Here is an 18,407-nt window from a genome sequence, read left to right on the forward strand (position 1 = left end):
TCAGACCATAAGCAACAATCAAATACGGTCTGCCCGTGATGCTGCAGATACAGCAGCTCTAGAAGCATGAATACTGCCATTACTATACATTCATCTGGTTTCAAACCAGAAATACAGCAGGTAGTGGTCAATATGTCTTTTAATAAAAAACACCTGTTTGGCCCTGAAGTCGACATGGCCATAGAAAAACTGAGAAAAGACTCAGACACTGCCAAAGCAATGGGAGCCTTATACAAAACACCCTATAGAGCCTCCTTTCACAGACAACAGTTCAGAGGAGGATTCAAACAACAATCCACAGAGGTTTCTACCTCCCAGGCAAAACAAGGGCAACAACAACAGCAGTACCAGAGAGGGGGATTTAGAGGGTCTTTTATAGAGGTCAATACTTTAGAACTAGAGGCAAGTTCCAGACTTCAAAACAACCCACTACTCCAGCTAAACAGTGACTTATTTACCATCCCTCAACCCCACACCTCTCCTGTGGGGAGCAGACTGCAGCAATTCCACTCCCATTGGCAAAATATCACCACAGATCATTGGGTATTGTCAATTGTGTGCAATGGCTATTGCCTAGAAATTATTTCTACCCCTCCAAACATTCCTCACATTACCACAAGCTGTCCCCAGAACACAATGTTATATTACAGCAAGAAGTACAATTGCTACTACTAAAACAGGTAATAGAATTGGTCCCACACTCGCAACAAGGAACAGAAGTATACTCGCTATACCTCCTCATTCCCAAAAAGGATGGCACTCTTAGGCCCATCCTAGACCTCAGTCCCTAAATCTACATATCCTGTCAGAACACTTTCACATGGTAACCCTGCAGGATGTCATCCCACTCTCTCATGAACTGAAAAAACTTCTTCAAAGAAAAACAACTTGTAACACTCCGAGACCAACACTAGATGGCAGGATAATGCACAGCATGTGATCCTGCAGCGGAACATGCCACAAACAGATGTACACTGGGTAAGTGACATTTTCCATACCCATCCATCCAGCTCACAGAAAATATCTAAGGTTTGTGATGGCAGGAAAATATTATCAATTCAAAGTTCTACCATTCGGCATAACCACAGCTCCAAGGGTATTCACAAAATGTCTAGCAGTAGTAGCAGCCTACCTAAGAAGGCAACACATACATCTCTATCCATATCTAGACGATTGGCTAATAAAATCAATCAATTTTATACAATGCCAACAACACACTCAATACGTAATAGAGACCCTACATACACTAGGGCTCACTCAACTACCAAAACTCCCATCTTCAGTCACACATGTACAACCTTACCTAGGTGCTATTTTAAATACACAAACAGCCTTAGCTTATCCAAATACACAAAGGATACAAGCGTTCAAAAATCTCATACCATAAATGCAGCCAAATCAACAATACACTGTAAGATTTATCATGAACCATTAGGAATGATGGCATCCTGCATAGCAATAGTACTGCATGCAAGACTAAACAAGAGGTCACTACAACAGTGCCTCTCACAACAATGGTCTCGAGCACAGGGCCAATTGCAAGATCTAGTGTTGTTGGACCGCCAAACACACAAGTCCCTTCAAGAGTGAAATGTCAGCAATTTAATGAAGGGGCAGATATTTCAAGACCTTGTGCCTCAGACCACAATAACAACAGATGCATCAGTGACAGGTTGGGGAGCTCATCTCCACAACCTTACCATTCAAGAGGAATGAGATTCAAAATAGCAAAATGTTCACGTAAAACATTTAGAATTATTAGCTGTGTTCCTTGCCCTAAAAGCGTTTCAACCCCTTCTCAAAAAAAAGATTGTTCTGATAAAAACAGACAATATGACCACCATGTATTACCTGAAGAAACAAGGTGGAACACATTCATCTCAACTGTCCCTTCTAACCCAAACAATATGGAAATGGGCAATTCACAATGACATTCATCTATTAGCAGAATACGTTCCAGGAATACACAATCAGCTAGCGGATCTCCTAAGCAGGACACACCAACAGACACACGAATGGGAAATTCACATTCAGGTACTTCACCAGTACTTTCAAAAGTGGGGAACACCAGAAATAAACCTATTTGCAACAAGCGAAAACGCAAAACGCCAAAACTTTGCATCCAGACACCCACATCACATCCTCTATCCAAGGGCAATTTTCTATGGATCAACTGGTCAGGAATATTTGCTTACACTTTTCCCCCTCCCACTACTTCCCATTCTAGTCAACAAACTACGTCATACCTCTATCACCATGATACTCATAGCTCCAACTTGGGCACAGCAACATTGGTACACAACACTCCTAGACCTGTCAGTAGTACCTCACTCCAAACTTCCAAACAGCCCGGATTTGTTAACACAAAACAAAGGATAAATCAGACATCCAAATCCCAGTGCTCTCAACTTAGTGATTTGGCTCCTGAAATCATAGTTTGGATACTTAAAACTTGCATTAGAATGCATGGAACTTCTCAAACAAGCATGTGAGCCTCCAACTAGGAAATGCTATGCTAACAAATGGAAAAGATTTGTTTACTGCTGTCAATCTAAAAATACTGATCCACTTACAGCATCAATACAAGATATTGTATGCTATCTACTTCATTTGCAGAAGTCAAATCTAGCTTTCTCATCCATTAAAATCCATCTTACTGCAATATCAGTATACTTGCAAACTATTCAACATACCTCTCTCTTTAGAGTCTCAGTTATAAAAGCCTTCATGGAAGGACTAAAAGGTATTTTTCCCCCCTAGAACACCACCTGTTCCTACTTGGAATCTAAATATTGTACTCACCAGACTGATGGACACACCTTTTGAACCCATGCATTCTTGTGAGATTCAATTCTTAACATGGAAAGTTACGTCCTAGTGGCCATTACTTCATTGCGAAGAGTTAGTGAAATACAAGCATTCACTATTGAAGAACCTTTCTACCAAGTACACAAACATAAAGTTGTACTTGGAACAAATACCAAATTTCTGCCAAAAGTGGTATCACCTTTTCACATAAACCAAACAGTGGAGTTGCCAGTCTTCTTTCCACAGCCAAATTCAGTTGCCAAAAGAGCTCTTGACACCCTTGATGTCAAAAGAGCTCTCATGTATTTCATTGATAGAACAAAAGACTTCAGAAAATCTAAGCAACTTTTTGTAGCTTTTCAGCAACCCCATAAGGGTAATCCTATTTCAAATCAGGGATTAGCAGGTTTGAATACACTTTACTATCCATCTAGCTATTTTAAAGCTAAAAGACAGCTGTTAGTAACTCCTTAGAACTTTCTACTAGAAAGAAAGGAGCTTCAATTACATTATTGGGAAATATACCAATGGCAGACATATGCAAAGCAGCCACATGGTCCACACCACACACATTTACTAACAATACTGTGTGGATGTGTATCTTGCCAACGGGCAAATGTTGGTCAAGCAGTGCTTTAAACACTATTTCAAGCTACTCCAACTCCTAAAGGCTTGCCACCTCTTTCTTTAGGAGGGGACTGCTTTTCAGTTTATGTAAAGCATGTGTACTTGCAGCTACACATGCTATTGAACGGAAGATGTCACTTAACCAGTAGACATCTGATTGTGGCATGTAGTGCTGCAGATACACATGCGCCCTCCCTCCTCCCTGGAAGCCTGTGGCCGTTGTAGTACTTTCTTTATGTAAATATGTATATACATTGCATGGGCATCTTCTTTTCTTAATAAATATATAATGTTTGATGGCATGTGTAGCTGCAGATACACATGCTGTGCATATACTTCTGCCATCTAGTGTTGGGTTCGGAGTGTTACAAGTTGTTTTTCTTCGAAGAAGTGTTTTTAAGTCACGGGATCAAGTGACTCCTCTTCTTCGGCTCCATTGCGCATGGGCATCGACTCCATGTTAGACTGTTTTCTTTCTGCCGTCTGGTTCGGACGGGTTTCCTTTTGCTTCGATATTTCGATCCGGAAAACTTTGAAAACGCTTTATTACTCATCAGTATTGTTCGATCGCGTTACATCTTCTATCGACACTTCGGTACCGTCGGAACAAACATCTCTACTCGCCCTTTGGGGTCCGTGCGCCCAACTCGGGCCTGGTCGGGCCGACTGCGTGCAAGCATCATGGATCAGATTCCATTTTGATTCTGTCCTCGGTGCCACGCTAAATTCTCTTATACAGACCAACACCTCGTCTGTAATATTTGCCTTTCCCCAGATCATCAGGAAGAAAATTGCGAGGCCTGCCAATCCTTCCAATCAAAAAAGACACTTCGGGACAGAGAAGCACGAAGGCTCGAGATGGCGTCAAAGAGCTCCGAACATCTCGACGTCGAAGAGGAAGAGATTATGCAGACCGCAGTCTCCATTTGAGGATCCGACTCCGACCAGGATTCCGAGGAGGACAGACCGGTCACGGCAGGACAGCACGGGAGTACGCCTGCCCCTGTGCCATCTAAACCGAAATATAAGGCTTTGGGGACGCCACTGCCGGAAGGCCCTGGCTGGACCCGAAAGAAGACACCCGGTGACCAAACCCCCAGTTCGGCAACGGAAAAGGCCACTCCTCCGAAGCCATCTGAGTCGACCAAAAGCTCCATCTCCGACTCAAGCAAACACTGCTCTTCCGAGTTGAAATTTTGAAAAAAACCTTTCGGAGCCGAGACCATCCACGCCACCATCTTTTTCAATACTGAAAAAGCCAGCTTTGGAGCCGAAAACAGCAGGTTACACTGAGGAGCATGTACTTTCTTAAACACTCAAAGAAAGCCATAAAACTACTCAGGAGGACTCTCTCCCAAATACAGCCAATACTGGAAGTAATGGATGAAGGACAAGCCAGGATTCATATCCATAAATGAACTGGCAGGATTTTAACAGCACCTCCTCTAAAACCTAAGAGGAAATTAGCCTTTCAGGAGGAATTGGACACTACACAGCCTCCAGCTAAAGTGCCAAAGACAAAGGAGAGACCTCCACTTCCTCAATTTTCTCCTCCTCACTCTACACCTGCATATCTCTCCTACTACCAGTCCTAAACCAAAGCAGTCACCATCACATTCATTTGACTCGCAGCAAGACAATGTGGACCCATGGAATCTCTATGATCCAGACCCTGTTCCCGACAATGACCCTGATTGCTATCCCTCTAAGCCTTCACCATCTAAGGATAGTACAGTATACAATCAAGTGTTAGCTAGGGCTGCAGCATACCATAGTGTCACCATGCACACTGAACCATTGGAGGATGATTTTTTTGTTTAATACACTCTCCTCCACGCATACAACATACCAGTCACTCCCTTTGCTCCCGGGCATGCTAAAACATGCTGATCAAATATTTAGCGAGCCTGTCAAAGCAAGAATAATGACACTTAAAGTATGAAAAAAATACAAGCCACCTCCCTCTGATGCTGTCTATATAACTCGGCAACTCCCTCCAGACTCAGTAGTAAGTGCTGCCAGGAAGAGGGCAAACTCAGTCGTCAGGTGATGCACCCCCACCAGACAAAGAGTTGAATATTTGATGCTGCAGGGAAGAGTGTGGCATCCCAGGCAGCCAACCAATGGAGAATAGCCAACTCGCAGGCGTTGTTGGCTAGATATGACAGGGCCCATTGGAACGAGGTGAAAGATATAATTCTGCATCTCCCCAAGGAACATCAAAAGAGGGCACAGCAGATTGTTGGTGATGGCTTGCCCTTCCTCCACTATCAGATTAGGTCTGCCCTAGACTCAGCAGATACAGCGGCCAGGAGCATCAACACTGCTGTAACAATTAGGAGGCATGCATGGCACAGGTCCTTAGGGTTAAAACCCCAAATCCAACAAGAGGTGTTGACTATGCCGTTCGGCAAAAAACAGCTTTTTGGTCCAAAGGTGGACACTGCAATTGAAAAAATGCGTAAGGATTGTGACCCCGCAAAAGCGACGGGTACACTATACACCACACAATACAGGGGATCCTTTTGGAAACACCAGTTTAGAGGTGGATTTAGGGCTCAAACTGCAGAGGCATCCACATCGCAGCCAAAACCGGCCTTCCAACCTCAATACCAACGAGGTGGTTTTAAGAGCACATATAGATGCCAGTACCCCAGAGGTAGAGGGAAATATCAAACACCTAAACAAGCCTCACAACACAGTAAACAGTGACTTGTTTCTTTCCCTTCCACTCCACACCTCCCCTGTGGGAGGGAGACTGCAAAAGTTCCTCACCAATTGGCAAAACATTACCACAGGCAATTGGGTATGATCAATTATCCGCAAAGGCTATTGCATAGAATTGATACAAACTCCTAAACATTCCACCAAAACCACACAAACTATCCACAGAACACATCACTCTGTTACAGGAAGAAGTCAAATGTCTATTACTCAAACAAGCAATAGAACCCGTGCCACAAAATCAAGAAGGGGACTGGAGTTTACTCACAATATTTCCTCATTCCAAAAAAGGATGGCACCGTAAGGCCAATATTAGATCTCAGGACCCTCCATCTTTACATCATGTCAGAACACTTTCACATGGTAACCCTCCAGGATGTTATCTTACTACTCCAGAAACATGATTTCATGGCAACATTAGACCTCAAGGATGCGTATTTTCATATACCCATCCATCCGGCGCACAGAAAATATCTCAAGTTTGTCATTCAAGGAAAAGCACTATCAGTTCAAAGTGTTACCCTTTGGAATAACAGCTCCAAGGGTATTCACAAAGTGCCTAGCGGTAGTCGCAGCCTACCTAAGATGACAACATATACAACAAATACATGTCTTTCCACATCTAGACGATTGGCTGATAAAATCAAACAGTCATACAGTGTCAAAACCATGCGCATTACGTAATACAAACCCTGCACACGCTAGGGTTCTCAATAAATTACCAAAAGTCGCAACTACAACCTGCGGAAATACAACAGTATTTAGGGGCAATACTAAATACTTAAAAAGGGCTAGCAAGTCCAAATACACAGAGAATGCAAGCATTCCAAAATATAATTGCACACATACAGACAGGTCAACAGTACACTGTCAAATTTGTCATGAAAATGTTAGGAATGATGGCATCATATATTGCAATTGTTCCACATGCAAGACCAAACATGCAGCCCTTACAATGGTGCCTTGCACAATAATGGTCACAAGCACAGGGTCAACTTCAAGATCTAGTGTTGATAGACCGCCAAACATACATGTCCCTTCCGTGGTGGAATTCCACAAATCTAAACAAAGTGCGGCCATTTCAAGACCCTGTGCCTCAGACCATAATTACAACAGACGCATCAATGATTGGCTGGGGGCTCACCTCAACAATCACAACATCCATGGACAATTGGATGCCCAACACAAACAGCTACACATTAATCGCTTAGAGTTGTTAGCTGTCTTCCTAGCACTCAAAGCCTTTCAGCCTCTTCTCACTCACAAGAATGTCCTGATCAAAACAGACAACATGACCACTATGTATTACCTAAACAAGCATGGAGGGACACATTTGTCCCAGCTATCCCTCCTAGCTCAAATGTTGAAATAGGCAATACACAACCAAATTCGCCTGGTAGCACAATACATTCCAGAGATACACAACCAATTGGCAGATGTTCTCAGCAGAAATCAAGAAACACACGGGTGGGAGAGTCACCCTCAAGTACTTCAAAAATACTTTCAACAATGGGGAACACCAAACACAGATCTGTTTGCCACAGCGAAAACGCTAAATGCCAAGACTTCGCATCCAGACACCCACATCCCCTATCCAAGGGCAATGCTTTATGGATCAATTGGTCTGGGATATTTGCTTACACTTTCCCCCTCTCCCACTCATTCCATTTCTAGTCAACAAATTGCGTCAAAACACACTCAATGTGATACTCATAGCACCAACGTGGGCATGTCAACCGTGGTACACAACATTTTTAGACCTGTCAGTAGTACCACACTCCAAACTCCCAAACAGACCAGACCTGTTGACGCAAAACCAAGGGCAGATCAGGCACCCAAAAACCCAACACACTCAATCTGGTGATTTGGCTCCTGAGGTCATAGAATTTGGGTATGAATGTATGGAAGTGATTAAGCAAGCAAGAAAATTCATTACTAGACAGTGCTACGCTAACAAATGGAAAAGATTTGTATATTACTGTCAAACAGATTGCCCCTCTTACAGCATCAATACAAAATATTGTATGCTATTTACTTCATTTACAAAAATCAAATTTAGCATTCTCTTCCACAAAGATACATCTTACTGCAGTTTTCTGCATATTTGCAAAATATACAGCACAGCTCTTTATTTAGAGTTCCTGTTATCAAATCCTTTATGGAAGGCTTAAAACGCATCATTCTACCCAGAACATCTCCAGTTCCTTTGTGGAACTTAACTATAGTGCTTACACGACTTATGGGCCCACCATTTGAACATATGCACTCATGTCAAATGCAATTCTTAACATGGAAGGTTGCCTTCCTAGTCACAATTACATCATTGCGAAGAGTTAGCGAAATTCAAGCTTTCACTATTAAAGAACCGTTCATATAAGTAGATAAATATAAAGTCTTACTATGAACTAACCCTAAATTTCTTCCTAAAGCAGTATCACCTTTTCATAACAATCAAACAGTGGAACTACCAGTCTTCTTCCCACAGCCAGATTCTGTCACAGAAAGAGCTCTACATACCTTAGACATTAAAAGGGCACTAATGTACTATATAGATAGAACAAAACCATTCAGAAAAACTAAACAGCTGTTTGTAGCTTTCCAAAAACCCCATACTGGTAATCCCATTTCAAAACAAGGTTTAGCAAGATGGATAGTAAGATGCATCCAAACATGCTATGTTAAAGGCAGAAGACCACTCTTAGTCACTCCTAAAGCACATTCCACAAGGACGAAAGGTGCTACAATGGCCTTTTTAGGAAACATACCAATGGCTGGAATATGTAAAGCAGCTACTTGGTCAACACCACATACATTTACTAAACACTATTGTGTAGATGTTTTAGCAACACAGCAAGCCACAGTAGGTCAAGCTGTACTTAGAACATTATTTCAAACAACTTCAACTCCTAAAGGCTAACCACCGCTTTTATGGGAGGACTAACTGCTTTCTAGTCTATGCACAGCATGTGTATATGCAGCTACACATGCCATCGAATGGAAAATGTCACTTACCCAGTGTACATCTGTTCGTGGCATGTTCCACTGCAGATTCACATGCATCCTTCCACCTCCCTGGCAGCCTATAGTCATTTAAGTTAACACCATTTGTACATATGCAGATATATATATATATATGTATGTTTGGCATGTGTAGCTGCAGATACACACGCTGTGCACTGTTCCTGCCATCTAGTGTTGGGCTCGGCGCCTTACAAGTTGTTTTTCTTTGAAGAAGTCTTTTCGATTCACAGGACCGAGTGACTCCTCCCTTTCGGCTAGATTGCGCATGGGCATCGATTCCATCTTAGATAGTTTTCTTTCCGCCATCGAGTTTGGACGTAATCCTCTTATTTAACATTCTATTAGCATGGACATCTCTTTTCTTTATGATCACTCCTACCTTACCCTCTGCGGGAAAACAATCTAACATGGAGTCGATGCCCATGTGCAATGGAGCCGAAGAGGAGGAGTCACTTGATCCTGTGACTCAAACACTTCTTCGAAGAAAAACAACTTGTAACACTCCGAGCCCAACCCTAGATGGTGGACTTATGCAAATCTGCAGCACTACATGCCACCAACAGATGTCTACTGAGTAAGTGACATTTTCCATATATATTTATATGTATGTTCGATGGCATGTGTAGCTGCAGATACACATGCTATGCATTATCCTGCCATCTAGTGTTGGGCTCGGAGTGTTACAAGTTGTTTTTCGTCGAAGTCTTTTCGAGTCACGAGACCGAGGGACTCCTCCCTTTCGGCTCCATTGCGCATGGGCGTCGACTCCATCTTAGATTGTTTTCCGCCATCGGGTTCAGACGTGTTCCTCTTCGCTCCGTATTTTGAATTGGGAAAGTTAGGTAAATATCGAAAATTCGACGGTACTGTTCTCGTTGGGTACCGGGTTAGTGTTATTCTATCGGCACCGACTGCAGGAGCTCTCCAGCGGCCCTTCAGGGCTTCCGTTCTTCAGCGAGGCCTGGTCGGCCCGACCACATCCATCATCGAAAACTAATGAACGGGACCCCCTTCTGCTTCTGTCCGAAGTGCGATTCCAAGTATCCCTATACAGAACAGCACCTGGTCTGTAATCTGTGTTTATCACCAGAACACAGGGAGGATACTTGCGAAGCTTGTCGAGCGCTTCGATCTAAAAAGACCCTACGTGATCGACGAGTGAGAAGACTACAAATGGCGTCGACACCGAGAGAGCAACTAGACGTCGGAGAGGAGGAAAGAATTTCCATCCAGGGATCGGACTCGGACAAATCCAAAAGTGACCGAACCTCGACGGTGCAGTGAACAGTGAGTAAACCTGCCCCGTCCAAAACTCACACAAAGATTTTCAAGGCCAAGGGGACGCCACTGCCAGCAGGCCATGGCTTACCCATCAAAAAGAAGGTGAACAAACATCGGCACTGAAAAAGGCCAGAGATTTGCCAAAGACTTCCGACTCCGGTCGAGATTCCGGCACCGAACGATCTCGACACCGAGAGTTCGACTCACCCAAAGTGAGAAAAACAGCATCGGAACCGAAAAAGAAATTTTCGGAAACATCGGTACCGAAAAAAAGTGGCTTCGGAGCTGAAAAGAAGCTCTTACACAGAAGAGCAAGGACTTTCCAGCCAAATGAAGGAAAGACATAGGTTTGAGCAGAAAATAAGTATGGACAAACCGGACCATACACAGAGGAGATTACCTATCCAGAAAGAGACTGGGAAAATAAAAACTCTCCCAATTAAGACCAAAAGGAAACTGGCATTTCAGGAGACAGAAATGCAGGCGAAGGTGGCTAGAGAAAAATACCCACACCAAGGTTTTCACCACCACACTCACCACAACTGTCGCCAGTGGGAACACCTCCAATGCAGCCACCCACACATACAGGGATGACACAGGATGATCCTGATGCATGGGACTTATATGATGCACCAGTATCAGATAACAGTCCAGATTGTTACCCAACAAAACCGTCACCTCCAGAGGACAGTACTGCATATACACAGGTACTATCAGGGCAGCTACGTTCCACAACGTAGCAATGCATTCTGAGCCAATAGAGGATGATTTCCTGTTCAACACCTTGGCATCCACCCATGCTTCCTACCAGAGTGTGCTAATGCTCCCGGGTATGCTCAAACACGCAAAACAAGTATTCCAGGAGCCAGTTAAAGGAAGGGCTATCACGCCTAGGATGGAGAAGTACAAGCCTCCCCCAACGGATCCTGTGTTCATAACACAACAACTTACACCGGACACAGTGGTTGTAGGAGCAGCAAGAAAGAGAGCAAACTCTCAATCAGGAGACGCACCACCGCCTGACAAAGAGTAGAAAGTTTGGCGCAGCGGGTAAACGAGTGGCAGCACAGGCAGCTAATCAATGGCGGATCGCTAATTCGCAAGCCCTACTTGCTCGCTACGACAGGGCACACTGGGACGAGATGCAACACATTATACAACACTTGCCGAAAGAACACCAGAAACGTGCCCAGCAGGTTGTGGAAGAAGGACAGGCAATATCCAACAACCAAAAAGGTCCGCAATAGACTCGGCAGACACAGCAGCACGAACGGTCAACACTGCAGTAACCATTCACAGGCATGCATGGTTAAACTCTGGATTCAAGCCAGAAATACAACAAGCGGTGTTGAACATGCCATTTAACCAAGAACAATTGTTTTGGCCGGAAGTGGACACAGCAATTGAAAAGTTGAAAAAAGACACGGACACAGCCAAAGCCACAAGTCAGAGGCACATTTAGGAAGCTACAATTTAGAGGAGGTTTTCGAATGCAAACATCAGCGCCTTCCACCTCTCAAACCAGACCCACCTATCAGGCACAATACCAAACGGGAGGGTTGCGTGGCTCCTATAGAGGAGGACAATTTCCAAGAGGAAGGGGAAAGTTCCAGACACCCAAAATAAGCCAGACCAAACAGTGACTTCAATGTCCCAAAACCCCAACACTTATCACCAGTGGGGGGGGGGGGAGACTGACCGCATACTATCAAAACTGGACACACATTACCACAGACGCATGGGTCCTAGCCATTATCCAAAATGGTTATTGCATAGAATTCACTAATGTCCCGCCAGATGTGCCACCAAGAGCACACAATCTGTCCAAACAACACTTAGACCTATTACAAATAGAAGTACAAGAACTATTACAAAAACAAGCAATAGAGCTAGTACCCAACCATCAGAAAGGAACAGGCGTCTACTCACTATATTTCCTAATTCCAAAAAAGGACAAAACGTTACGACCTATCTTAGATCTCAGAACACTGAATCTCTTCATCAAATCAGACCACTACTACATGGTAACACTTCAAGACGTGGTTCCCTTACTAAAAAAGGAGGACTACATGTCAACATTGGATCTCAAGGATGCATACTTTCACATACCCATCCATCCTTCTCACAGAAAATACTTAAGGTTTGTAATTCACGGCATACACTATCAATTCAAAGTGTTACCGTTCGGAATAACGGCCCCAAGGGTATTCACAAAATGCCTAGCAGTAGTAGCTGCTCACGTAAGGAGACAGCACATGCACGTATTCCCATATTTAGACGACTGGCTTACATCTGCAACCATCCCAAATACAACAATACTTGGGAGCAACACTCAACACACAAAGGGCAATTGCCACTCCAAGCCCACAAAGGGTCCAAGCGTTCCAAACTAGAACATCAAGCATACAGTCGAACCAACACTACCCAGTAAGGTTTGTAATGAAACTTCTAGGCATGATGTCTTCATGCATAGCCATTGTCCCAAATGCAAGATTACACATGCGGCCCTTACAACCGTGCCTAGCAAAACAATGGACACAAGCACAGGGTCAACTTCAAGATCTAGTGTTGATAGACTGCCAAACACACTTCTCGCTTCAATGGTGGAACCCTATAAATTTAAACAAAGGGCGGCCATTCCAAGACCCAGTGCCTCAAGCTGTTATCACAACCGGTGCTTCCATGATAGGGTGGGGAGCACACCTCAACAAGCACAGCATACAGGGTCAATGGGACAATCAACAAAAACAACTTCACATAAATCATTTGGAACTGCTAGCAGTGTTTCTAGCATTAAAAGCATTTCAACCACTGATAGCTCGCAAACACATTCTTGTCAAAACAGACAACATGACAACAATGTATTATATCAACAAACAAGGGGGGGACACACTTGTCACAACTGTGTCTCTTAGCACAATAGATTTGGCATTGGGCAATTCACAATCACATTCGCCTGATGGCACAATACATACCAGGCATTCAGAACCAGTTGGCCGACCATCTCAGTCGAGGTCACCAGCAAACTCACGAATGGGAAATTCATCCCCAGATCCTACAGGATCCCTTCCTCCGCTGGGGAACACCAAATATAGACCTATTTGCAACAAAAGAAAAGGCAAAATGCCAAAACTTCACGTTCAGGTCCTCACACCCTCAATCCAAGGGCAATGCACTATGGATCAGTTGGTCAGGGATATTTGCTTACGCTTTTCCCCCTCTCCCACTCATTCCTTATCTGGTCAACAAACTAAGTCAAAACAAACTCAAACTAATACTCATAGCACCCACCTGGGCTCGCCAACCGTGGTACATAACACTGTTGGACTTATCAGTAGTACCTCACATCAAATGACCAAACATACCAGATCTGTTAACACAACACAAACAGATCAGACACCCCAATCCAGCATCGCTCAATCTAGCAATCTGGCTCCTGAAGGTTTAGAATTCTGACATTTAAACCTTACACAAGAGTGTATGGAGGTCATTAAACAAGCTAGAAAAGCTTCAACAAGACATTGTTACGTAAACAAATGGAAAAGATTTGTTTGCTACTGCCACACTAATCAAATTCAACTACTACATGCCTCCACAAAGGACACTGTAAGCTACTTATTACACTTACAAAAGTCTAATCTAGCATTCTCTTCCATTAAAATACATCTCACTGCAATATCTGCCTATCTGCAGATTACACATACAAAATCGCTTTTTAGAATCCCAGTCATTCAAGCATTTATGGAGGGACTGAAACGAATCATATCTCCAAGGACACCACCAGTACCTTCGTGGAACCTTAATATTGTATTAACACGACTCATGGGACCACCACTCGAACCCGTGCACTCTTGTGAAATACAATACTTAACTTGGAAAGTAGCCTTTCTAATAGCTATCACATCACTTAGAAGATACAAGCATTTACTATTCAAGAACCCTTTATACAAATACATAAACATAAAGTGGTTCTCCGTACAAATCCCAATTTCTTACCAAAGGTCATATCACCATTCCACCTAAACCAAATGGTGGAACTCACAGTCTTCTTTCCCCAACCAGACTCAGTAGCCGAAAGAGCCTTACATACATTAGACATAAAAAGAGCACTAATGTATTACACTGACAGAACAAAACAGTTTCGCAAATCAAAACAATTGTTTGTAGCCTTCCAAAAACCTCATGCAGGAAATTCTATATCCAGGCAAGGCATTGCAGATGGATAGTGAAATGTATTCAAACTTGCTATATTAAAGCAAAAAGAGATCTACCTATTACACCAAGAGCGCATCCCACTAGGAAAAAAGGCACCACAATGGCTTTTCTAGGAAATATACCAATGACAGAAATTTGTAAGGCAGCCACATGGTCTACGCCTCATACATTCACAAAACATTACTGTGTAGATGTGTTAACAACACAACAAGCCACAGTAGGTCAGGCTGCAGTTACACATGCCATCGAACGGAAAATGTCACTTACCCAGTGTACATCTGTTCGTGGCTTGAGACGCTGCAGGTTCACATGCGCCCTTCCACCTCCCCGGGAGCCTGTAGCCGTTATAAGTTGAATGAAAATTGAAAATTTGTAAATAAATACTATTTTAATACACATTATGTACATACATATTTACTCCATTGCATGGTCACATTTACTATATTCACAACTCCTACCTCACTCTCTGTGGGGAAAACAATCTAAGATGGAGTTGACGCCCATGCACAATGGAGCTGAAAGGGAGGAGTCCCTCGGTCTCGTGACTCAAAGACTTCTTCGAAGAAAAACAACTTGTAACACTCTGAGCCCAACACTAGATGGCAGGATAATGCACAGCATGTGAATCTGCAGCGTCTCATGCCACGAACAGAAGTACACTGGGTAAGTGACATTTTCCATATATATACACACACAGATTAATAAATCAGATGACTTTCCAATTGTTTGACATATAGGATAGCCTACAGGAGCGTTCCTATGACAGTTAAACTAGAACATGCCTTTAAATTAAATTGTACCTTTCATTTGCTCTTTTCTTTAGATTGGAGCTTGTTTAAGTAAATCATGATACTAGTTAGAATTTGAAAGGTAAGACTTGTAGCGTGCATCTATCATAGCAAAACCAATTGCAGCTGGGAAACCCTCACCCAAAAATCACTTTTTTTTTTTTTGCAGCACACTATCCTGGAAAAACAATTTCCTCCTTCATTTAGTTATTTTGTATTACTCATACAAAGCATATGTTGCCTCTAGTTAAACATTTTGGAAGTGATTTTATTTAATTTTTTCACTCTGCAATATTGACGAACCTTAAAATCATTACAGACTGTGTAATACAGTTAAAGTTGCATTGAGTTGTTTGCAGTGCCTGCCGTCAAGGCATTGGAAGACAGTGTTACTATATTAAACCTGCCCTACTGCAAGCTTGTAGGTGTATGTATTTTTGATCTAGGAGGGTCACCTTTATGCATTTTGTTCATGATCCTTTGAAAATGTCTAACAAACAGAACACATATTGGGAGCAGCACTAGCAAAGCTGAAGGAAAAGGAGGGCTTGTAACATAGTGTTCTATCTGAGCCAAATGCATTATTAGGGTAGACTGGTAATGAAACTCGTATACCATGCAGGGGAGTAGAGAGCTCAGAGAGAACCACCCTTAAAGTGCTAAAAGGCTATAAAACGGTTTCATAAATTGAATATTATTTCATCAAAGAAGGGTTTGAAGGTAGTCATTGAAGAGCAATTGAAGCTCAAAGTAAATAGATTTTGAAGGCATGACAACAATGCATCTATCTGTTTTCCAACCGCAGCTCGCTGCGCTCACAAGGGATGGGTGCGGTGTGCAGGGGTGTGGGTTTGTCGCAGGGGGTAACATGTAAATAAAGCTTACCAGATCCATCGATGTGCCCCTCTTTCTCCTGTCCTGCGGCCAATCCCAGTGCTGCTCAGAGCAGCATCAGGATTGGCTGGGAGCACAGAGCTAGAGAGCTCCCAGGCAGACTGGGAGCCTGTGCCTTCTGTCTCCAACAACACAGTGCTTGGCTGGAGAGAGCACACTGCGCATGTGTGTTTGGCCAGCCCGAGACGGCCTGACAAACATGCATGCGCTCTGAGGGTAGTGGAGAGTGCACTCCCCTCATTCCTGTCATCCCCCAATGCCCCGCCCCTTTCATAACGAAAGGTTGACAAACCGTTTATTTTTCTTTGGTTGTGAAAGGTTTTGCAGCTTCTGCTGGTGGGTGGTGAGGGGGCAATGCTCCTCCGCCCTAACGGAGGAGCTGCCACTGCTTTTTTCTGATGGCGATCGGCGTGATATAATTAAATGCAAAATTTTAGATTACAAAGACGTGTCGGATCATCTTTAATTTTATGTGCAGTCTTAGTTCAATTTGTAAATCTTTACCTTCCTGATGGTCCTAATTGGCATTTTTGAGAGACCACTGCAAATTGACTGGTCGCGTGGAAGCAAAGCAGTAGATATGTGCCGCTTTATATTTAACTTGTTTTACTTTTACTGAAAATCTTGAGGAATTTGTCTGGATAACGACATGCAAGCTTGTGATAAAGGCGATTCAAAGAACACCCTGAAGGGATGAATTGAAATGCCTCTAGGATTTAACCTGTTTTATGAAAGATATAAATGGAGAGGATAAGCCAAAAGGAATAAGGATCCATTACAGGGGCGGCTTGGGTACAGAAAGGCACACACATTGCAGCAGAAAGTGAATTCTCAGAACTAAAATTAGACTAGACGCAGGATGGCCAACTCTGATGTTTAAGTATATGCATATATCTATATAAATAATCTCTAGGGAAAAAAATCCTATATTGGTACAGTCTGGCAAATCAATCATAAAGGAAAAGCTGGAGAATAGTTAACATCCATAATGTAAGGATAGTGATGGTCAAAGAAGATAGTCCCTTTTATTTGTTTTTATATTGTATTTTTCAGACAGCACAAACTAAAAGCAGTTCAGTTGGTTGGCCTTTGGCCATCATAAGCCATCAAATTCTGTTTGCTATGCTTGTTTAGCGGCTCTAATTTGTTTCTTTTATGCTTAAATTCACAGGATGAAACCAAAGGCGATTATGAAACTATTCTCGTGGCTCTGTGTGGCTTTGACAGTTAAATGGCCTGCTTCCATCTGGTGGACTTCTAGCTGACCAAAGAATTTTGCTGCCTCTTGCTTAGGCTGTGCTCAACTAGCAATCGAAACCCAGCATTTATTCCATTAACTCTTTGTTCGGATTTGACCTGTGTGCATGTAATCCAAAAAAGGCCTCAGATTTTCTGTTTTCTAAGCCATGCATTCTATTTAGCAGAAGTTGTGATTAAACTTCAATGTAAACACTTAGTTCACTTGAATTATTGCATGAATGCCTGAGATACAGCATGTGCTTGGTTTATGTTGCAGCAACTGCTTGAAGCACTGCACAGCTCTTGTTACCGGCAAGGAACATGGATGCCATAAATGGCACTGGACACAATTTATATCATGCTTGTTTGTTTCACTGTTATTTTTTTTAATAAAATAAAACACTTGCTTAACTAGTTTGGAATATTTATTTTCCTGTGGTCACTCACTCATACCAAAATAATATTGTTTATATATTTTTAAACAATAGCCTATAGTTGACTCATTTTCAGTTCAGTTTGTAAAGATGCTCTCCATTTTCAAGTGACTATTGTAATTCCGTTGCTTTAGCAGTCTCAAGGTGAGTTGTATCCGCAATGTATTTTTTCTTTTTGCAGGAAAGATGCAAATAAACTATGCAGCTGACTCCTGTCAACCAGTATTCATTTACACTTTAATTACATAATCCTGAAAAACAATTGTTTTCCCCCGTCAAATGTATTCAGTACTTTTGGACAGCTTGGTGATGTCTTAGTTGCTTTGTCTAGCAATGAGCTCACAGCCACAATGTCTAGTTGCCTCAATAATTCAAA

The 18,407-nt window shown here is 42.7% G+C and overlaps 1 protein-coding gene across 1 annotated transcript in view; it reads left to right on the forward strand.

The window, feature by feature from the left end:
- LOC138287989 (annexin A1-like) overlaps nt 1-18,011 on the forward strand; it is a 125,072-nt gene extending 107,061 nt beyond the window's left edge. The window contains exon 13 of the mRNA XM_069229075.1: nt 17,530-18,011. Within this exon, the coding sequence (XP_069085176.1) occupies nt 17,530-17,589 (60 nt within the window). The 3' untranslated portion in view covers nt 17,590-18,011. The remainder of the gene's footprint in view (nt 1-17,529) is intronic.
- The last annotated feature ends 396 nt before the right edge of the window (nt 18,012-18,407 follow it).

Source organism: Pleurodeles waltl, chromosome 1_1, assembly GCF_031143425.1.
Source record: "Pleurodeles waltl isolate 20211129_DDA chromosome 1_1, aPleWal1.hap1.20221129, whole genome shotgun sequence".
In the NCBI taxonomy this organism is placed as follows: domain Eukaryota; kingdom Metazoa; phylum Chordata; class Amphibia; order Caudata; family Salamandridae; genus Pleurodeles; species Pleurodeles waltl.